At 70.4% G+C, this 21,215-nt stretch overlaps 5 protein-coding genes across 5 annotated transcripts in view; 2 read left to right on the forward strand and 3 right to left on the reverse strand.

The window, feature by feature from the left end:
* AURANDRAFT_63747 (hypothetical protein) overlaps window positions 1-1,612 on the reverse strand; it is a gene marked incomplete at both ends in the record, with an annotated part of 3,441 nt that extends 1,829 nt beyond the window's left edge. The window contains one exon of the mRNA XM_009038589.1: window positions 6-1,612. Within this exon, the coding sequence (XP_009036837.1) occupies window positions 6-1,612 (1,607 nt within the window). The remainder of the gene's footprint in view (window positions 1-5) is intronic.
* Window positions 1,613-1,778: 166 nt separating this feature from the next.
* AURANDRAFT_63748 (hypothetical protein) lies at window positions 1,779-7,624 on the forward strand (the record flags this gene model as incomplete). The annotated part of the gene is made up of 7 exons (XM_009038227.1): window positions 1,779-3,046; window positions 4,023-4,024; window positions 4,422-5,079; window positions 5,281-5,288; window positions 5,467-5,732; window positions 6,080-6,469; window positions 6,788-7,624. 7 exons carry the CDS (start codon window positions 1,779-1,781, stop codon window positions 7,622-7,624), a joined length of 3,429 nt encoding a protein of 1,142 aa, XP_009036475.1.
* Window positions 7,625-7,869: 245 nt separating this feature from the next.
* Window positions 7,870-10,271, forward strand: AURANDRAFT_63749 (expressed protein; the record flags this gene model as incomplete). Its single annotated transcript, XM_009038228.1, has 2 exons — window positions 7,870-8,285; window positions 10,232-10,271. 2 exons carry the CDS (start codon window positions 7,870-7,872, stop codon window positions 10,269-10,271), a joined length of 456 nt encoding a protein of 151 aa, XP_009036476.1.
* Window positions 10,272-13,146: 2,875 nt separating this feature from the next.
* Window positions 13,147-14,025, reverse strand: AURANDRAFT_25799 (hypothetical protein; the record flags this gene model as incomplete). The annotated part of the gene is made up of 1 exon (XM_009038588.1): window positions 13,147-14,025. A coding segment is annotated over one exon (879 nt), but the record flags the coding sequence as incomplete, so codon positions are not given.
* Window positions 14,026-19,494: 5,469 nt separating this feature from the next.
* AURANDRAFT_25990 (hypothetical protein) lies at window positions 19,495-20,220 on the reverse strand (the record flags this gene model as incomplete). Its single annotated transcript, XM_009038587.1, has 1 exon — window positions 19,495-20,220. A coding segment is annotated over one exon (726 nt), but the record flags the coding sequence as incomplete, so codon positions are not given.
* Window positions 20,221-21,215: the final 995 nt, after the last annotated feature.

A 21,215-nucleotide genomic window follows, 5' to 3' on the forward strand; every position in this document is an offset into this window, starting at 1 on the left:
GCGACGCGTCGGAGACCTTGGCCGGCGCGTCGGCGTCGGGGACCTTCGCCGGCGCCTCGGGCGTCACGAGCGTCGCGCTCGCGTCGGCGACGATGCCCGACGCCTCGGCGTCGTCGGGCGTCACGAGCGCGGCGGCCGCCCCGCCCGTCGTCGCCGGGGGCGTCTCGAGGGGCGCGGGCTTCGGCGCGGGCGGCGCCTCCTCCGCGGGCGTCGGCGCGGCCTCCGCGGCCGGCGTGGGAGCGGCCGCCGCGAGTTCCGCCGGAACCGCCGCCGGCGTCAGCGCCACGTCGAACCAGCCCGAGCCCTTCGCGTCGCGGGCCCGCCGCGGCAGCTCGCCCGCGAAGACCAGCGCCCCGTCGACCTCGACCTCGATGGACCTCGCGCCCAGCGCCCCGGGCTCGTCCGCGACGCCGCCGATGGCCTTGGCGGAGGCGGAGCAGTTCCAGACGCGGAGCCGCGCGCCGGCCCGGTCGAGGACGCCGGCGCCGACGGCCAGGGCGACGTGCACGGGCCCGTCCGTCGGGATCCGCGCGACCCACGACTTGGCCGCGAGGTCCCTCCGTCGGGACGCCGGCGGCGCGGTCAACCGCGCGAGCTCCGCCGCGGACCGGCTCGACGCCGGCGCGGGCCGCGGCGGCGACCCGGCGAGGAGCCGGAGCGCGTCCGGCGCGACCTCGATGACCGCGCCGTCGCCGCCGACGAGCGCGAGACCGTCCAGGCCCGCGATGCGCGCGTTGCCCCAGCCGTTGCGGATGCGCACCGTGGCGACGAAGGGCTCGGCCCGCGGCGCGATGGCCGGCGGCGCGATCGCCGGCGGCGCGATCGCCGGCGGCGCGATCGCCGGCGGCGCGATCGCCGGCGGCGCGATCGCCGGCGGCGCCTCGACGACCGCCTCGGCGCCCGCCTCGGCGGGCGCCTCCTCGACGACCGCCTCGGCGGGCGCCTCGAGGCCCGCGGCGACGGCCGCGAGCGCGGACCGCGCGGCGGCGGCGTCGTCGTCGCCGGGCGCGGCCTCGACGGCCGCGAGCACCGCGAGGACGACGTCGCGCCGCGCGGCGGGGAGCGCCGCGAGCCGCGCCGCGAGGGCGGCCCCCGGCGGCGCCTCGACGGGCGCGGCCTCCGGCGTCGCTTCGACGACGTCGTCGTCGACGGCGGCCTTGGCGCGCGCGGCCTGCTTGAACGCGTCGGGCACGACGGTCCGCGCGAAGACCTCCGGCGACGGCGGCGCCGCGTCGAGGACCCAGCCGCCCGACGCCGCCGCGGGCTCGTCGCCGCTCTCGTCGAAGTCGTCGTCGTACTCGTCGTCCGATTTCGTCGGCGGCGGCGCGGCCGCCGCGGGCGCGGCCGTCCGGCCCCAGGTGCGCCGCGCGTTCTCGGGCGGCGCGAGGGCCGCGAGGGGCCTCGCCGCCTTCTTGAGCTTGCCGCCCGTGCGCTGCCGGTTCGCGCCGGCCCAGTGGAGGTCGAAGCCCGCCTCCTTCTTGGCCAGGCGCACGGGCTTGGCGCTCTTGCGCGGCTTCTTCAGCTTCGTCGCCTCCTCGAGCCGCCGCAGGTACTCCATGTGCGCCGCCGTCTTCGGCGATGGCGGGCCGTCGACGGGCACCTGCATCATCATGGCGGCCGTCGGAGGCTGCCCGGGACCGTGCGCGGCTGCTCTGTGCGTTTTTAAAGTTGTTTGAGGGGTTAACTGAGCGCGCACCCCCTTCAATAACTAGCTCAACACTCACCTTGCACTTGAGGCTGATTGGTCCGTCTCAACTCTCGCTGGCTGCCCCGACACCATGATGGGACGCCTCCTTCTCATCGGCGCGCTGCTGGCGCCCGTCGCCGCCGCCGCCGACGTCGCCGCGGCGCTCAAGAGCACCTGCGAGGGCGTCGCGACGAAGTACGACGTGTCCTGCTCCATGGCCCTCTACGGCCGGTCCGGCGGTACGACGCTCGACGCGACGGCCTCGGCGGGCTTCATCGACGGCGGCCTCGGCCTCGGCACGAAGGCCGTGCCGGCCTCCGACGACGACGTTTATGTCTACGGGTCAATCACAAAAATGTTCACGGCGAGCGCCATCTACCAGCTCGCGGAGAGGGGCGCGCTCGGCCTCGACGACTCGCTCGCGTACCACGTCGACGCCATGCTCCCGGGAACGGCGACCCTCGCCACGGCCGTCCTCGTCAACGACACGGCGCGCGCCGGCACGATCACGCTGCGCCACGCGCTCCACATGAAGTCCGGCATCTCCGACTACGACGGCGAAAAGTACGCGTACGAACAGTTTGCGAACCGGAGCCGCGACTTCTCGCCGCTCGACATCCTGCTGGGCGGCTTCGTGAATGGGAGCCTGGAATTCACGCCGGGCAAGTACCAGGACTACTCGTCCACGAACTACATCCTGCTCGGCTTGGTCGCGGCGCGGTACGACGCGCCCGACGTCAAAGATCCCTACGCGGCGTGGAAGGCCTTCGACCAGGCCGCCGCGGCCAAGGGCACGCTCTCCAAGGCGTCGAAGTTCGTCGACGCGGGCCCCTGCGACGCGTTCACGCCCGTCAAGGGCTTCATGGAGCAGCGCCGGGGCCCCACGATCGAGGTCTCGGACGTCTCCTGCGTCGGCGGGTGGTCCGCGGGCAACCTCGTGGGCCCGGTCCGCGACGTCGCCAAGTTCACGCAGGCGCTCTACGGCCTCGAGGGCATCGTCACGAACGCGTCGCTGGCCGACATGACCTACTGGGGCGACGCCCGCTTCGCCTGGTACGGCGCGGGCACCTTCGACCTCGCGTTCTCCGTCGGCGGAAACGTCAGGGCCGTGGGCCACGTCGGCGACACCTACGGCTACCAGTCCCAGGCGACCTACTTCCCGGACTACGGCTTCACGCTGGCCGTCGCGACGAACGCGGAGATGGAGGCCCAGGCGCAGCCGGGCGACGCGACGTGCGTCGGCTTCCACGCCGTCCTCGCCGCGCTCGGCCTCGGGCCGCGGCTCGAGTGCGCCTTCGTCGTGCCCCGGGGCCGCCGCTTCATGGGCACCTGCGAGTGCAAGAACGCGACGGCGCTCCCGTAGGCCGCCGTTTGTTTTAAAACCGCACTTACTACAGCGGCGACGGTCCTTAGCCGTAGTCGAGCACCGCGGCGGCGTCGAGCGCGCGCATCGCGCAGCCGCGCGCGCACGCGCTCATGAGCAGCGTCGAGCTCGACTGGCGGTCGTCGCCGAAGACGGCGCTGTTGTCGCGGATCTGGGCGCCCAGCGTCATGGCGACGTGGAGGTGGCGCGAGAAGAGGGCGACGAGGTCGCGCCAGGCGACGCCGCTCCGCTCGAGCTTCGCGACGCGCGCGTCGAGCGCCGCGCCCGCGGCCGCGTGGACGCGCGTCTCGAGCGCGAAGGCGCGCGTCGCCTCGACCTTGTCGCGCTCGCAGGTCCAGCGCGCCTTGGCGTAGGCCGACTGGCGCGACGGCGCCGGCTTCGTCGCGTTGCGAGGCGCGTCGCGGTCGTGGTACTTCGCGAGCGGCGGCACGACGTCGCCGAGCGGGAGGCCGTGCGTCAAAGCGAAGGCCACGAGGGACTCGTTGTAGCGCTCCATGACCCAGACGTCCTCGAACTTGGCGACGACGCTTTCGGCCGTCTTCTTCAGGCCCTCGCCGCGCTTGCCGTCCGCGCTCCAAAACCGGATCGCGACGTCCGCGCCCTCCTTGCAGTTCACGGGCTCGCCCCGCAGCACGCGCTTCTCGCCGCGCGAGTAGAGCCGCTTCGTCGGGTCCCGCGCCGTCGTCACGACCATGCGCTGCTTGCGCTCGAAGTGCGCCTCGACCCAGGGGCCCCAGCCGCGGTGCGCCTGTGTGGAAATCAACCACTGGTTTGGGACGTCGGGGCCAAACTTCAGAACTCTCTAGCTCATTCAAATCGAAGTCGATTCGGCTGATTTTTGGACGGATCGATTGCTCTCGTCGAGTTCTCGAAGCACAGCGAAAGAGTCTGGTCCAAACCGTTCGATTACGCGCACATTGAAGTCGGGTTGAAGATTTGATTTCCACACAGCGGTGCGCCAGCGCCCACTTCGGGTCGCCCTTGGGCCGCTTCTCGACGGCGGCGGCGAAGCTCAGGGCGCCGCCGTGCTGCCAGCAGGGGATGCCGCGCTTCGCCGCGAGCTCGCTGAGGAGCGCCGCCGCCGTCGACGAGCCCGTCTCCGGGATCTTGATGAGCACGAGCTGCGGCGACAGCGGCCGGGCGCCCCGGACGGAGACGCGGAGCGGCGCCGGCGGCGCGACGGCGGCGAGCGCGTCGACGATCTCCGGCGCGTCGCAGCGGCACTTCTTGTCCGCGCTCGCGGCGTGGAGGAATACGAGGAGCCAGCGGCAGCCCCGCACCATCGTGCCCTTCGCTTTTTTAATAGCATTGAAGAATCCTTGAAGTGCTCGTTGACCTTGCTCTCCGAAGGCATGGGCAGCTTGGAGCGGCCCGTCTGCGTGCTGCTGGCCCTCGCCGCGGGCTGCGGCACGGCCGTGCAATCCGTGGTCAACTTCTCGCTGTCCCAGCACGTCCTGGGCGATGAATTGCAGCGCAAGTTCGTGGCCGGCTTCGTCTCGTTCGCCGGTGGCGCATGCCTCATGGTCGTCTGCAACGCGGCGCTCGCGGCGTACCGCCATGTCCAGCACCGGCGCGACCCGCTGCGCCACCGCGACGAGTGCCGCGCGCCGCGGCGCTGCTGGCACTGCTGCGGCGGGCTCCTCGGTAGCACGGGCATGACGCTGCTCCTCGTCGCCAACGGCCGCGTCGGCTACGCGCTGCCGAGCGTCGCGCGGCTGACGGCGCTGCTGCTTTTTTCCGCCATTTTCGACCACGTCGGCGCCTTCGGCGCCTCCTTGCGGCGGCTCACGGCGCGGCGCGGCGGGCTGCTGGCGCTCGCGACGGCCGGCGCCTCGGTCGCCGTGACCTTCGACGGCGCGGCCGCGGCGGCCGTGGACGAAAAGGCGGTCCTCGCGACCGCGGGCGCGGCGGCGCTCGGCTTCGCCGCGGGATCGCTGACGCCCGTGCAGGCGTCGGCGAACCGGCTCCTCGCGGAGCGGCTCGGCGCGAAGATCCGGGGCACGCTCGTGTGCCGAAACCAAATCTTCAACCCGACTTCAATGTGCGCGTACGCGACAGTTTCGACGCAAGCTTTTCGGCTGTGCTTCGAGAACTCGACGAGAGCAATCGATTCGTCCAAAAATCAGCCGAATCGACTTCGATTTGACCGAGCTAGAGACTTCTCAAGTTTGGTCAGGACCACCCAAACCAGTGGTTGGTTTCGGCACAGGCACGCTCGTGAGCTTCGGCGGCGGCGTCGCGTGCCTGGCCGTGGAGTCGGCCGCCGCGGGCGCGCGCCTCGCCTTCGACGGCGAAGCGCGGCCCTGGATGTTCTTCGGCGTCCTGTGGCGGTGACGATTTTCGAGAGATTTCGGCTGGGAAAACGATGAAAAATTGTTACCGACATGCTTGGTAGGCCGCCGCGTCATCGGCCTCGCGACGTCGTTCACGCTTCAGATCGTCTCGAACATCGCCTGCAGCCTCGTCCTCGACGCCTACGGCGTCGGCCTCGACGACCCGCGGCGGCCCGCGCCGCTCCAGGTCGCCGGCGTGGGCCTCGCGCTCCTCGCGGCCGCCGCGCTCGCCCGCGACAAGCGACCGGCGGCGCCGACGCACGCGCCGCTGCCCCAGGAGGAGAGCCCGGACGCCGTCGAGCTCGCGGCGCTCGAACGGAGGACGCACGTCGCGCTGCTCCGCCTCGCGCTCGACGACCGGCCGGCGCGCCTCGCTTAAAACGTTCTTACTTCTTCGCGACGACGTCGTAGTAGGGGCTCCAGGAGGGGACGCCGTAGCCCTGGCACTTGATCGCCTCCTCGGACAGGCTCGCGGTCCGGAAGCCCCACTGCTGGAACCAGAACGCGTCCGCCGGCAGCCCGCAGTTCTCGCCCTGGAGCTCCTCGTTCATGCGGTGGTAGGGCGACCACTTGGGCACGCCGTTGCCGTAGTCGCGCTTCTTGTCCTCGGACATGGAGCCCTTGAACCCCCACTGCTCCCACCACGCCTGGTCGCCGAGCGGCTCGTCGACGTAGTCGGGCACGGGCGGCAGGGCCCGCCGCGACGACGGCGGCCGCGACGACCGCGCCGTCGCCGGGCCCCGCGACCGCGCGGACGACGGGGGTCGCGACCGGCCGCTGCTCGGCCGCGCGGAGCTGAGCACCGCGGGCGTCGGCGGCCGCTGGAACAGCTTCGTCGCGGACGGCACGCGCCGGAACTCCTGGCCGTCGCGCCCGCGGAAGGACGCGCCCATGGGGTTCTCGCGCCGCTGCGTGCCGCTGCCCGGCCGCGGCGGCCGGTGCCGCTTCGCCGTGAACTTCATGCCCGCCGTGACGCCCGCGGGCAGCTCCGTGGAGAAGCGCGCGCCGCTCTCGTCGCGGAAGAGCAGCTGCTGCCCGGGCTTCGCGCCGCGCGGGCAGATGAGCGTGATGTCGCCGTCCATCTCCCGGCGGCGCTACAGAGATGTTCCTCCAGGGTAAATGCCGGCTTTTCAGGATCCTCATGTTGACGCCTCTAAAAGAACGCGGCGCGCTAACGGGATAGACGCGCGCGTGGGCACCAAACGCTGCCCGCCGGGCGATCTTGCGCGCGGCTCCAGCCTCGAAGGGGCGTCGCCCATCGTGCGCGCAGCTCCCGGGTCTCCCAAGGTGTCGCCCGTCGCCGCTCGCCGGCCGCTCCTCTGAGGTGTCCGTCCGGTGCCCATGGGCGTCGACGATGACGTCGTCGTGCTCGTGTGCCCCGAGGGCGCCGGGCCCGACCAGCCCATCTTCTTCCGCGACCGCGGCGAGAAGTGCAAGACCGTCGTCCCGCGGAACGTGCGGCCCGGCCAGCGCTTCAAAGTGAAGCGGAGCGAGTGCCTCCTCCGCAAAAAGGAGCGGCCGAGGACCGCGCAGGCCGCGCTCAGAACACGGCGGCCCGCCGGCGTGCCCGAGCTGAAGACGACGGAGATGGACGCGCACGCCAAGTCGACGCAGGCCATGATGGACCTCATGATGCCGCGGTCGCTCCGCCGGTCCGTGTCGCGTCCCGAGATCACGCCGGCGGACCGCGCGCTCATCACGGCCTACCAGGCGCGCCAGCGCGCGGGCAAGTGCCAGGACGAGGGCTTCTGGAAGCAGCAGGGCTTCCGCGCCGCCGGCGACCCCGACGCGTTGACGGCCGAGAAGAAGAAGGACTACGGCTACGGCGCGCCCAAGTGGTCGCCCTACTACCGCCAGCTCGAGCCCGACAAGGTCCGGTCCAAGGAGGCCCAGGAGCGCTCCACCAAGGCCTTGGGCGATCAGGCCTGGTGGGAGCAGTACGGCTTCAAGGGCTCCATGTCCGAGGAGAAGAAGCGCGACTACGGCAACGGCGTGCCCGGCTGGAGCCCCTACCACCGCTCCGACGAGCTCAAGCCCGGCGAGAAGCCGGGCGAGAAGACGGGCCTGCCCGCCGACGCCTTCTGGTTCCAGCAGTGGGGCTTCCGCACCGGCGCCGTCTCCGAGGAGAAGCGCCGCGACTACGGCTACGGCGTGCCCATGTGGTCGCCCTACTACCGGTCCAACAAGCCCCCGCGGAGCGCGCCGAGCGCGCCCAAGTGAGAGGTGGGAGTGCGGGGGGTGTGGGAGGAGCCGATCGGATTAATTGCTCGAACTTGACATGCAAGTTGCTCGTTGAAGGCGAAGTACGACAGAGCCGACGACTCGGCCGACGCTGCGCCCGCAAAAGGCTCCGCGTCGTCCTTCGGCTCAGCGCTGTGTCCGCACCGGTCGCCCCACACGTCGTGCGCGTGGCCGCATTGACCACCCGCTACATCTTCTCCTCGCGCCGCGCCGTCTCGTAGCTCATGGGCGCGTCGCTGTCGCGGCGCGGGGCGTCGCCCGTCGAGGGCGCGCCCGAGGCCCCCGAGGCGCCCGAGGCCAAGCGCCCCTCGAGGGAGGAGGTGCAGTTCACGCGCGTGCTGGAGGACGGCCACAACGTGACCGCGATCCTCGCCTTCGCGGGCTACCGCAACGTGCTCACGCTCGAGGCGCTCTGCCCGCGCGCGCGGCGCCTGATCCGCGGCGCGCGCGTCGAGCTCGACGTGTCCAACGAGACGAACCTGGTCGTGGCCGTCAAGGCCGCGGCGCGCGCCGAGCTCTTCGAGGCGCGGCGCGCGGGCGCGATCAACGCGGACACACGCTTCCACTTCTCGTTTGCAGCCGCCGACGGCCGGCACTGCGCTAGCGACGTCGTCTACCGCGACGACCGCGCGCTGCTGCTGTCCCCGCGCGCTCGCGCGCCAGCCCTGGTGGAAGGATTCCGCGGCGCGGATGTCGACGCGGCGCGGTCGGCGTGCGCCGTCGCCGCCAAGGAGCGGCGGCGCGCAGCGCTGATTTCCTTGGGCGTCTTTGAGGTCGACCTTTCCTCGCGCGACGCCGCGGGCACCGCTGCGCGGCAGAGCCTCATGCTCCGGTCGCAAGGACTGACGCAGGGCTCACCTGGGACGGATGCTGGCGGGTCCGAGGCGGCCGCGCCGGAGGACGCCGCAAAGCTCGTCGACGCGCTGGGAGGCCCTGTCCTCGTACCTCGACGCCTGCAGCTCGCTGCTGGTCGCCGCCAGATATCGCGGCAGGGGCAAACGCACGGCACTGCGGCACACTTGGACAAGGCGTTGAAAGCTGCCGCGCACGCGTCTGCCGTGCTCGACGAAGCCTCATTGCGGCGCCTCGTCGTGCATTGCTTCCGGATCATGACTAAGGACGGATTGTGGATCTCGCATAGCAAGCAGTTTTTCCTCGCGGCCTGTGGCGCGGCTGGCATCAGCGCGGATGCCCATGTCGTCTGGCAGGAGCTCCTGTCGGGCATCCTCCTACCTTTGAGTGCCGAGTTCGCGCCCGAGCGAAGCGGCGCCCTCCTGCGCGCCGACGGCGACGTGCGAGAGGGTGACGTTGCGTACGTCTCGATTGTCGACTTCTTATTGCCTGCGGTATTCGCTTTTGCCGCTGTATCGCTCGCGAGTGACGCCGCCGCGGTGTTCTCTCCGTCACATTCCTTATCCGGCATGACGTTCGAGCGGTTTGCTATTCGGCAGCTGAAGGATCGATTAGTTGAAGTCGGCTGGTCAATAGCTCTCGCGATTTTGGACCGCCTTGGAGTGCAGCGCGATGGCGAGACGTCCGGCGAAGCCGGCAAGCAGCGCGTGTCGGAGGCCGTGCGGAGTCTTCTTAGCGAGGAGCGCGTCCATGCTCTCGCCGCCGGCGACGAAGTCGAAGTCGCTGAGGGCGGGGATCCCGACCCACCGCGGCTCAGCCCGATCGAATGGATCCGCGGAACCGTCGTCTCGATCAAAGAGACCAAGAAGGCCGTCGTCCGCGTCGGCGAAGAGGAAAAGGAGGTCTTTCTCGGTTCGCTGCGCGTCATCGAAGAACGACCGTGCGCCGCGGTCGTGCTCCTAGGCCACGCTCTCGTTGACCATCGGAATGACATCGTGATGCAGATCCTCCAGTCGCTCCATGCGCCGCTCTCGTACGTCGTTGGAGAACCAGGCAAGAATATCTCAGTTCGCAGTGACACACGCTGTACCGTCTTGGACCATGCCATCGTCTCGAAAAACATCGTGGGCATCGGTCTGCTTTGGAAAGCCTGCGTACCCTTGCCTGCCGAGAAAGGTGGGACTGCGAGTGCGTGGAAAGCGGTTCGAGGCTCGAGCCACTCCTTAGAATCAGTCACAACGGATCGTCTTCCCTGTTCTCCATCCGAACGCGCTGATCTTTTCTCAGCTTTGCGACAAGGACCCGGCGTATTGAAATCCACGTCCAACTCCTGGCGTGCTTTTGAGGACGAGGATTTGCAGAACGAGGAATTCATCGAAGAAAATCCGGATGTATTCGCGTGCATCAATGGCGATCTCCAAGGCGTTCGCAAAGCCCTGGCACAGTGCCGTGCGGGTGCGCTGCGCGCACGTCTCGTTTCACGCCCGTGGCAGCTGCTCTCATCTCTCTGGCGAGCGGAGACATCTGATGATGCTGATCCGCGCGACGAGGCTCAGAGTCTGTACGTTATTACTCGAGAATACCTACTTTTATTTGCGTGCAAGATGGGCCACGACCACCTCGTCCCCGAACTCCTCGATCACAGCACTGCAGCGGTCGACATCATGACTCCCTTGATTGTCGCCCTCGCCGAGGGACACCATCGTTGCGTTGAACGCCTGTTGGCGAGCACAGGGCCCACCCTGGAATACTTCATCTCTGCCTCCACGCCTGACGCTCCAGCCGCGCGAACATTGCTGACGTACAGGGTCATCTCCGTTGCTATCGATGTTGGCAACGCTGCGGCCATCGACCTTCTGCGCTCCGTGGGCGTCATGTTACACTCCGAGTTTTGGAATTTCACAGTCCTCGAGATCGCGTGTCGGGTGGGACAGGACGGCTGTGTACGTGCGCTGCTACACGATCAAGCCATCTTCGAGAGCGTCCGCAACCGTCGCTCGGACGCGTTGTACATCGCCGCGCACTACGGACGTGCATCGGTGTTAGGCGTCCTCTTGGAGAGCTTCAATCTGTCGCATGTGAAGGTGGATTCAACTTTCTCCGACCCTATTCTCGTGGCCGCAGTATCGAGCAAGTCCTTGCCGACCGTTGAGCTTCTTTTACAACAGCCGGACGTCGACATAAACCATTCGCGCGAAGGAGGCCAGACACCGCTCATGGTGGCAGCTCGCACACTGAACTTTGGTGCTGCAGCTGCGCTTTTGGCCCGCGGCGCCCGTGTCGGCGAGCCCAGAGGCCCAGATGCGATATTCTTGGATGATACTGATTACCTTCTGAAGAACTACGGAGACGACGTATGTGCTGCCAAAGACGTCCTCCGACTCCTGCTTCAAGAGCGACCTCATTTGGTTTCGAACTTTCTTAGCTACGCGGTTTACCATTTCAATCACCTTCACGAAGATTTGATCGAGGCGTTTCTCGAATTCGGCGCAAACGCTTCGCAAACGGACTCCACCGGGCTTACGGTGCTCCACGCGTTAGCCTACCTCGCCACGTATTTCAAGGAAAGCTATGTGGAACAAAAACGATATTTGCAGTGTATAGATGCTCTCGTGCTGCACGGCGCCGACGTGTCTGCGAAGACGACCGCGCCCGCTACGGACACGAACTCATCGTTTTACTTCTTAGTGGATCCAGCTTGTCCGCTCGACGCCGGCATGACGCCGTTAGACGTCGCCGCGAAGTGTGGGAAACCAGACCGGCGCGAAGCGGTCACGAAATATTTCGCAGCCGCGATTCGCAAGCGCGACGCGGCCGCCGGACGAACTCCGAGAGTCGAGACTGGATCCTAAGTTCCCTCAGCCTCCTCGATAAATAACAGGCACACAACGTTAACAGCGAGAGCGATGGGATGCGCGGCGGCCGGGGTTCGGGCCCGGCGGCGCGCGGGGGAGCTACTTGCGGTTGGACATGTCCACGAAGTCGAGCACGGTCGCGCAGATCGCGTCGATCTTCGGCTTGTCTAAGAGCATGTGCATGTGGTTTGAGGGGCAGTCGACGACGGTGACGTTGGGGACGCCCGCGGACGCCCAGGCGTAGAGATGGGGCGCCGCGTCCGCGTCGCCGTCCTTGAGCATCTTGACCGCGCGCCGCTCGGACGCGCGGAAGAGCACGAGGTCCGCGTCGAGCTTCGACGTCGCCTTGTCGTAGACGCTGGTCGTCGACGTGCGGAGCGTGCTAATGAAGGCGTCGGCGCCCGCCGTGAGGTGGTGGGCGACCGTCGCCTTGTTCTCGGCCTCCGACTTGGCCGCGTCGTAGCCGAGGAAGTGGATGCCGAGCGACGGCAGGAGCGCGAGGAACGCGTCGACGCGCTGGTCCGCGGTCATCGCCGCCCAGCCCTCCGGGAAGGTGCGGTTGCGCCCCAGCAGCAGCTCCGCGGCGCCCTCGGCGGGCGCGTAGGAGCAGTCGAGGTCGAACTGGGACGGCTCGGGCCCGTCGAGCGCGAAGACGGCCGCGGCGCGCTTGCCGAGCGGCGCGAGGCGCAGCGCGGTCTCGACGGCGAGCCAGCCGCCGACGCTCAGGCCGCCGACGAAGCAGGCCGCGTCGTTGTCCGGCACGGCGGCGGCGATGAGCGGCGCCATGTCGCGCGCCATGTCGCCGACGGCCGCGCCGTCGCGGCGGTCGACGCCGTAGACGCGGAGGTGCGGCGCGATCTCGCGGCCGAGCTGGGCGAAGATGGCGCTATCGCCCTGGCCGCCGCTCCAGAGGAAGAGGGCGCCGCGCTGCGTCGGCCGCCGCGGCCCGAAGGCCACGAGGAGCGACGACGCCTCGACGTCGGCCGCGTCGCCGCCGCCGCCGTCGTCGCCCCGGTCCGCGAGGAGCGCGACGATGGCGTCGGCGGCCAAATCGACGGTGGGGTAGTCGAAGAGGAAGGTCGGCGAGATGGCGACCTTGAAGGCGCGCTTGAGCGCGCGCGAGAGCTCCGTCGCCGCGATGGAGTCGACGCCCGCGTCGTCGAACGACGCGTCGACGCCGTCGGCGAGGTCCGCGCCGGAGAGCTCGCCGACGATGCGCCGCACCTCGGCCTTGACGCCCGCGGCGTCGAACTGCGCCGCGGCGCCCGGCGCCGCGGCGGCCGGCGCGGCCCGCGCGCCGACGGCGTCGGGCGCGGCGTCCGCGTGCGCGTCGATGCCGTAGACCAACGGCTCGACGACCTCGAGCCAGGGGTAGCTCACGCGGCCGCGGTAGAGCGTGCGCTTCTCGACGTCAAAGTAGGTCACGTCGTTGGCCGCCTCGGGCGCCGCGGCGCCGCCGCGCGCGAAACGCGCGTGCGCGACGATGCCCGAGAACCCGAAGCTGCCGACGCCGACGACGGCGTCGCCCGCGTCGAAGCAGGGCGTCGCCGTCGCCTCCGCCGCGGGGATGGACAACGCCTTCTTCGTGGCGTTGGCGAGCTGGCCGTTGAGCGTCCGCAGGAGCGGGTTCGGCGGCAGCGCGCGCGTCTTCGCGGCGCCCAGGAGCGCGGCGACGCCCGCGAAGCCCGCGGCGGGCTCCAGGTGGCCGAGGTAGGCCTTGACGCCGCTGAGCACGATGGGGGCCGCGAGCTTCGCGGGCTTCTCCGCGTGGGACGCGAGCGCGGCCATCTCGATGGGGTCGCCGAGCGCCGTGCCCGTGCCGTGCGTCTCGACGTTCGTCAAAGTGAGCTTCGGCGCCTGGTCGAGGGCCAGCGCGAGGAGCTCGCGCTGCGCGACGGCCGACGGCGCCGTGATCGACGCCGTGCGCCCGTCGCTGCGCAGGGACGTCGCCGGCAGGAGCACGCCGCCGTGGAGGGCGACGTCGGCGACGCCGTCTAAAGCCTCTTGCCGCCGGATGAGCACGGCGACGACGCCCTCGCCGCGCGCGTAGCCGTCCGCGCGGCCGTCGAAGGTGTGGCACCGGCCCCGCGGCGACAGCATGCCCGCGCGCTCCACGACCTCTGTGACGGACGCGTCGATCATCGCGTTGACCGCGGACACCAACGCGGGCTCGTGGCGGTCCGTCGTCGCGTCGGCCAAGCGCGCCTCGTGCAAACACACGAGCGCCGTCGAGCAGGCCGTGTCCACGGTGAACGCCGCGCCCCGCAGGCCGAGCGCGTAGGGCAGCCGCCCCGCGGCGATGGCCGGGTTCGCGCCGGAGACCGCGTACGTCGACTGCATGAGCCGCGGGCTCCGGACGATGGCGCGCGCGAAGTCGTTCGTCTGCAGAGCCACAAAGTTGCCGACGGTCCAGGCGTCGTCGTGGGCGCGGATGGCCTGCTTCGTGATGCCCGCGGCGTCCAACGCCTCGAAGCCCACCTCCATGAGCTGGCGCTGCTGCGGGTCCATGACCTTGGCCTCGGCGACGGCGACGCCGAAGAAGTCGCCGTCGAAGTCGATCCAGTGCTTCGTCTGAATAAACCCGCCGTAGGTCGCCGTGTGCGGCAGGTCGAGGCCCTCGAGGCCCGTCGACGTGAGCGACGAGTGGACGCGGTCCAGCGGCAGGCGCCCCATGCCGCTGCAGCCGCCGCGGAGCGTCGCGTAGAAGCCGAGCGCGTTCGCGCCGACGTCGCCGACGGACAGCTTGCCCGTGATCGACGACAGGAGCAGCGGCGACCGCTCCGGCGCCGCGAGGGCGAGCCCGCTCGCGGGCTCGTCGTCGGACTCGTCGTCGGAGTCGGAGTCGTCGCCGCCGCCCTGGAGCTCGAGGACCATGGTTATCAGCGCCTTGCGGAGGTCCGACACCGTCGGGTACTCGAAGAGCGCGACCTCCGGGAGCTCGATGCCCAGCGCGCTGTTGAGCTGGTTCACAAAGTCCGTCAGGCCCATGCTGTCGACGCCCATCTCCATGAAGGGCACCTCGTCGTTCGCCGGGTCGTACTTCTCCATGATGTTCTCGATGGTCTGCTTGAGGGCCGCCTCGACGACGGGGCCGACGTCCGCCTTCGGCGCCTTCTCCTTCTTGACCTTCTTCTCCTTGGGCTTCTTCTCCTTCTTCTCCTTCTTCTTCTTCTCGGGCTGAGGCTTTTTGGACGGGTCGTCCTTGAGGTGGAGCTGCTTGGGCACGAAGGACAGGAACGCCTCGGGCAGCACGCTCAGCGACGGGCAGAGGTCGCCGCCGACGGCCGACCGGAGGATCCGCTCCATCCTCTCCAGCGGCGTCCACTGGGGCGCCGTGCCCACGGCCTCCTGGTGCATGCCCACGCCCTCGATGGCGAGCCACTGCAGCGCCGACGACCGCCGGCCGCCGCCGCGGCTGCCGAGCGCGTCGTCGTCGAGCGCGCCCGAGCTGTGCGCGTAGGCCGTCTGGCCCGGGCCGCCGAGGATGACCGTCGCCGACGTGAAGTGGACGACGTCGTCGACGAGGCCCCGCAGGAACCCGAGGTTCGACGCCTTGGGCCCCGTGACCTTGTCGACCATCCACCGCTCGACCTTGCTGAGGAGCGTGTCGTGGAGCACGCCCGCGGCGTGCACGACGCCGCCGAAGGTCAGCGCCGACGACGAGAAGACCGCGGACACGGCCTCGTTGAGGCCCGCGAGGCTCCCCGACGTGTCGACGCCGGCGACGAGGTGCGCGCGCTTCCGGAGGCGGCCGACGCGCGTCACCAGCGCGTCCTTGTCGAAGACCTTGATCCGCGGGCTCCGCGTCGCGATGACGACGTCGCCCTGGAGGTCCATCAGCAGCGCCGCGGAGACCAAGCCGAGGGCGCCCGTGCCGCCCGTGACGGCCCAGGCGCCGCGAAGCTCGCTCCGCTCGTCGGCCGTCGACGACGCCGTCTCGACCAGCGACGGCACCAAGACGCCCGAGTTCGACGTCAGGACGCAGTCCTTGGCCGCCGGCGCCTCGCAGAGCTCCTCGAGCTGCGCGGCGCCGCTGCCGCAGCGCAGCACGGCGCTCGAGAGCTTGAGCCGCGGCTCCTCGACGCGCGCGACCCGCAGCTGCGCGTGGAACGCGTTGAGCGACCGGTCCTTGAGCAGCACGACCGTGTGCGGCACCTTCGCCTCCGCCGCGTAGAGCGTGCCGACGGCGAGGTCGAGCACGTCGCGGGGGAAGGCCAGCACGAGCACGCCCGGCGTCCGCCCCGGCGTCGACACGGCCGTCCACGCGTCCGCGCCGACCTTGGCGGCCGCGTCGTCGAAGACGAGGACGGACACGTGGTGCGCCGCGGGCGACGCGAGGGGCCCGTCGGCCGTGAGCGCCCGCGACGCCTCCTTGCGCTGGCCCAGGCCGTCCGGGTGCGGGCTCGGCGACCGGCCGAGCCAGTCGCCGTAGGGCTCCTCGCGGCCGGGGACGCCGACGGCGCCGACGTACTTCCGCCAGTCGCCCGCGCAGTCCTCCACAAAGTCCGTCCAGGCGCAGACGTCGTTGACGGACACGTGCTGGACGCGCCGGATGATCTTCGTGAGCTGCGGCTGCACGGCCTTGTCGCCGACGAGGGCGAGGAACGTCGACGCGAAGAAGTCGAAGGACGTCGTGTCCTGCGAGTTGCCGGCCTTGGGCAGCTTCTTGAGCACGCCGTCGAACTCGGACTTGGGCCGCGTGAGGAAGTGGCAGAACGTGTTCGCGAGGAAGGACGCGAAGGGGATGTTCGACGCCGACAGGGGCGTCGCCTCCTTCCTCACGTCGAGATCGGCGCGCAGGATGCACGCGCGCCGCTGCCCCTTGACCCAGATGCCCGTCAGGTCGCCCTCCTCGAAGACGCCCATGGTCCGGTTGACGATGGACGTCTCCTTGGAGAAGCCGTAGCACAGCAAGGCCACGTCGGCGCGGACCTTCGTGAGGCCCGACGCCTGGGGCGTCTCGACGAGGAGGCACGGGTTGCTCGCGTCGGCGTCGTAGCCGTGGATCTTGCCGTGGACGATGCAGGCGCGGCCGAAGCGCGTCGCCGCGTAGTACTGGTCGCTCACGGCGGGCCGCTTGCGCCGGTCCGTCGTGTACGCGGGCGCCATCTTCGCGACCGCGAGCATCTTCGAGATCTCGTCCCAGGCGTCGAACGCGCGCCCCGCGTCCAGGAGCCAGACCGCGCAGCGCGGCAGCACGGAGTGGCGGTGGCGGCACACGAGCGTGATGGCCTTGGCGCCGTGCTCCAGGCCGGTCCGCACGTTCTCGACGCCGTAGGCGCCGTGGCCCGCGATGACGAGGTCGCGGCCCGCCATCTCGCACGGCCGCATGTCGCCGCAGACGCCGTAGGAGTCGTAGCCGCCGTAGTGCGCCGGCGCCATGGGGGCCAGCGTCGGCGACCGCAGGGACCCACAGGCGAAGATGACGCCCTAGAAGACGGAGGACTTCTGGAGGCCCCGGCCCGGCGCGGCCTCGCGCGCGGCCTTGGACCAGTCCGTCCAGTCGACGCCGCAGTCCTTGGACGGCCAGGGCTCGTAGGTGACGCTCGTCACCTCGCGGAAGATGGACGTCTTCTTGTCGATGCCCATGCGCAGCGCGAAGCCCGTGATGGACTTGACAACCTCGTCCGCGGGCTGGAAGTTCGACTCGTCGGCGACGTGCGGCGACTGGTCCTCGAGGTCCAGCGTGTAGGTGAGCTTGCCCGTCTGCACCTTGGACGTCAGGTTCGCCATGGTCACCCAGACGCCGCCCAGGAACCCCTCGAGCTCGAAGAGCTCGAAGTCGATGTGGCGCCGCGTCAACGCGCCGCCGCTGAGCACGCCGTCCAAGCCGCCGCCGACGATCAAAACCTTGTCGTTGCCGTAGTCCCAGGCGTCGCGCGTGTCCTCCGGCGGCGTCGCCAGGGACTCCCGGCCCCAGACGACCTCGTAGGTCTTGATGGGCTTTTCCGGTTCGGGCTCCGCGGCCGCGTCCGCGGGGACGTGGACCTGGCCGCAACACGTGGGCTTCGTCGAGCACACGAGCTCGAAGCGGTACTTCGTCGGGTAGGGCGGCAGCGCCTCCGCCACGGGCACGAGCGCGCGCACGTCCTCGTCGCTCAGGTCCTCGGCGCCCGAGAGCCGCGTGTGCGCGATGGAGCCCGAGAAGCCGAAGGACGACACGCCGCCCTGCTTGACGAGGCTCGCCTCGAAGGACGGCTCGGGCGTCGCGTCCGTCGCGCCGAAGAATTTCGTCGCGAAGTGGCCCAGGCGCGAGTTGAGCAGGTGGAGCTTCGCCTGGGGCGCGAGGATGGCCTTGGAGAGCGCGCAGACTTTGAGGACCGTGAGGCCGAAACCGCCCGAGCACGTCTCCGAGTGGCCCACGTTCGCCTTGACGGCCGTCGTCGTCGGGTGCTCCGCCGACTTGAGCGCCGCCAGCGCGCCAATCTCGATGGGGTCGCCGAGGGCCGTGCCCGTGCCGTGGAGCTCCACGTGGCCCGGGTTCTTGGAGCGCGCGTCCGATAAAGCTTCCCTGAGCAGCTCCTGCTGGGCCAGGCCGCTCGGCGCCGTCAGGCTCGCGGACACGCCGTCGGAGCGCACGGCCGACGCCGCGAGCCGCGCGTCGACGGGCGACGCCTTCTTCTCGTCGATGAGGAGCAACCCCGCGCAGCCCTCGGAGCGCACGTAGCCGTCGGCGAGCTCGTCCAGCGTGTGGCACTGGCCCTTCGTCGAGAGCATGCCCGCCTTGGCGACGCCCACGGTCATGGCCGCCAGTAAATTGAGATTCACGGCGACCACGAGCGCCGCCTCGGACGTCGACGACAGGTCCAGCCCGCCGCGGGCCAGGTGGCAGCACACGAGCGCCGTCGAGCACGCCGTCGTCACGGACGCGGACGCGCCGCGGAGCCCCAGCACGTAGGGCAGGCGGCCGGAGGCGACGGCGTGGTTCGCGCCCGTCGCCAAATAGGTCGGGCCGACGCCCGAGTCGGGCCGCCGCGCCAGGTCGTAGAAATCCGACGTCTGGACGCCGACGTAGGACCCGATGTCCGCGTCGACCATGGCCTCCAACGAATAGCCGCCCTCGTCGCGCAGGGCCCGCGCGCCGACCTCGAGCGCCAATCGTTGCTGCGGGTCCATGCCCTTGGACTCGGCCTTCGTTAATGCGAAGTCGTCCATGGCGAAGTACTCGACGTCGTCGACGGAGAGGAACCCGCCGTACGTCGCGGCGCCGGGGTAATCTTTCACGACGGACCAGGCCTCGTCGCGGCGGTGGAGCGGCAGGAACTGGACGGCGTTGCCGCCGTTTCCGTGGCAGGCCGCCAGGTGCCGCAGACCGCTGAAGCCGTCGCCGATGACGGGCGTCCGCATGTCCGCGCCGATCAGGAGCGCGTACTTGCCCCGGCCGCCCTTGTCGACCTTGGCGACGATCTTGCGGTCCTTGACGACGGCGCCCTCGCCCAGGAACTTCTGCAGCGCGTTCACCGTCGGGTAGTCGAAGAGGAGCGTCGGCGGCAGCTCCGTGTTGCCCAGGGCCTTGGCGAAGCGGTCCATGAGCTCTCCCACGACGAAGCTGTCCAACCCGTGGTCCATGAGGGGCTTGTCCACGGGCACGACGCCGCCCATGACCTCGTTGACGATCTTGGCCACGGAGAACTTCTCGTGCTCCGCGCGCGGCCGCGGCGCCTCCGCGCCGTACGCGCGCGTGCTCCGCCGGTGGCACTGGCCGCGGCGGACCGCGTCCAATTGGGGGAAGCACGGCGCGCGCGACCGGAAGACGGCGACGCGGGGCTGCGCCGGCGCCGCGCCGTACAAACGGTCGTCGGCGTCGTCCATGGCCGGCGAGAACCGCGCGTGGGCGATGGTGCCCGAGAACCCAAAGGACGAGAGCCGCGCGCCCAGGACGTCGTCCTCCGTCGCGAGCGCCGGTTCGACAGGAGGCGCGAAGGGGTGCTGCTTGAGGAAGGAGCCGAGGTGGCCGTTGAGGCGTTTTAAGAGCGGGTTCGGCGGCATGGGCTTGCGCACGAGGGACGTCGCCGCGAGGGAGACGACGCCCGCGCCCGACGCGCCCGACTCGAGATGGCCCATGATGGCCTTGAGGGACGTCGCGCGCGCGGGATTCTTCGCCTTGCCGCAGAGCGTGTTCGCCGCCGCGCCGACCTCGATGGGGTCGCCGAGCGCCGTGCCCGTGCCGTGCATCTCCAAACTCTCCACGGCGCCGTCGTAGTCCGATTCCGACGGCACGGCCTTGAGCAGCCGCCGCTGCGCGGAGCCGTTCGGCGCCGTGAGCGACGCCGAGAGGCCGTCCTGCATCGTCGCGGACCCGGCCAATTGGGCGCCGTTCTCCGCCTCCGGGTCGAGCACCAAGGTCACGCAGCCCTCGCCGCGGACGTAGCCGTCGCCCTGGGCGTCGAGCGTGTGGCAGCGGCCCCGCGGCGAGATCATGCCCGCGATGGAGAACGCCGTCGACGCCGGCTCCGTGAGCAGGCCGACGGTCGCCGCGAGCGCCTGGTCGCACTCCTTCAGGCTCAGCGCGCCCGTGGCGACGTGGGCCGCCACGAGCGCGCTGCAGCACGCCGTGTCTAGGGCGAGACAGGGGCCCGTGAGGCCTAACACGAAGGACACGCGGCCGGACACGACGGACAGCGACCACGACGTGCCCGTGTACAAATTCAGCTTCGGGTCGCCGACGATCGACGACGCCGACGCGAGCGCCCCGCCGCCGTAGCAGACGCCGCCGCAGCCCATGTAGACCGCGACGTGGCGCCCCGCGAAGGCCTCCTTCTCGAAGGCCGCGCCCGGTTCGCCGAGCGCGTCCTTGAGCGAGCCGCAGGAACTCTCCAAGACCAGGAGCTGCTGCGGGTCCGCGTAGCGCGCCTCGACGGCGACCATGCCCGTGGCCTCGTAGTCCGCGGCCGCGTCGTCGAGGAAGGACCCGTAGATCGCCGAGTGCTCCGCGCGCGGCACGGGCGTCTCCCAGCGCGCCGCGGGCACCGTCGCCGGGATCTGGTGGCCCGCCATGAGCAGCTGGCGCAGGGCCGTGCCGTTCTCCTCGAAGCGGGGCACGCCGGGGAGCAACGCCCGGAGGCCGAGGACCGCGGGCGTCGCCTTGGTGAAGCCGCCGGGCGCGGCGGCCGGCGGCGGCGCCTTGCGCTGCCGCGGGAACCAAAGCGCGCGGTCCCCGGGCACGGGGAAGGCACTGTAGCTCACGAGGTCCTTGAAGACGCGCGACATCTTGTCGGGGGCCAAAGCGCAGGCGTAGGGCTTGCCGACGCCGACGACCGCGCACGTCGCCGTCGGCGGCGCGTCCGCGTGGAACGCCGCCGCCGCCGCGACGCACGTCGCGTGCAGCGCGTCCATGTCCTTCGCCGACGCCGGCGCGCGGAACGACGCCGTCCAGCAGAGACGCATCGACGAGCAGACGCCGTCGCGCTCGAACTCGGACGCGATGGCCAAAGCGATGAGCGCGCGGTCCAGCAGCACCTCGTTCAACGTGACGTGGCAGCCGCCCAGCGGGTGCACGTCCGGCGGCGCCGACGCGTAGACGAGCTGCGGGACGATCGCCGCGTCGCCCTTGTCCGTGTAGAGCCGCTGCTTCAGGGCCTTGCAGGCGAAGAACGGCAGCTTGTTCAGCCGCTCGTAGCAGGGCTCCAGGTCCGCCGCCGCCGCCGCCTTGGGCATGCCCGAAGCGCCGCCGAGGTCCGACACGTCGCAGGCGAAGAGCACGACCTCCAGGCCGTCGCCGAGGTACTCCAGCGCGCCCTGGACGGCCTCGGCGCAGCCGCCGGCCGTCGGCGCCGTGAACACCGCGCAGCCGTGGCTGCTCGTCTGCTCGTAGCCCTCGATGGCCGCGTCGCCGCCCTCCGCGCAGTTGACGACCGCGATCG

This window comes from Aureococcus anophagefferens (genome assembly GCF_000186865.1).
Source record: "Aureococcus anophagefferens unplaced genomic scaffold AURANscaffold_8, whole genome shotgun sequence".
Taxonomy (NCBI): domain Eukaryota; class Pelagophyceae; order Pelagomonadales; family Pelagomonadaceae; genus Aureococcus; species Aureococcus anophagefferens.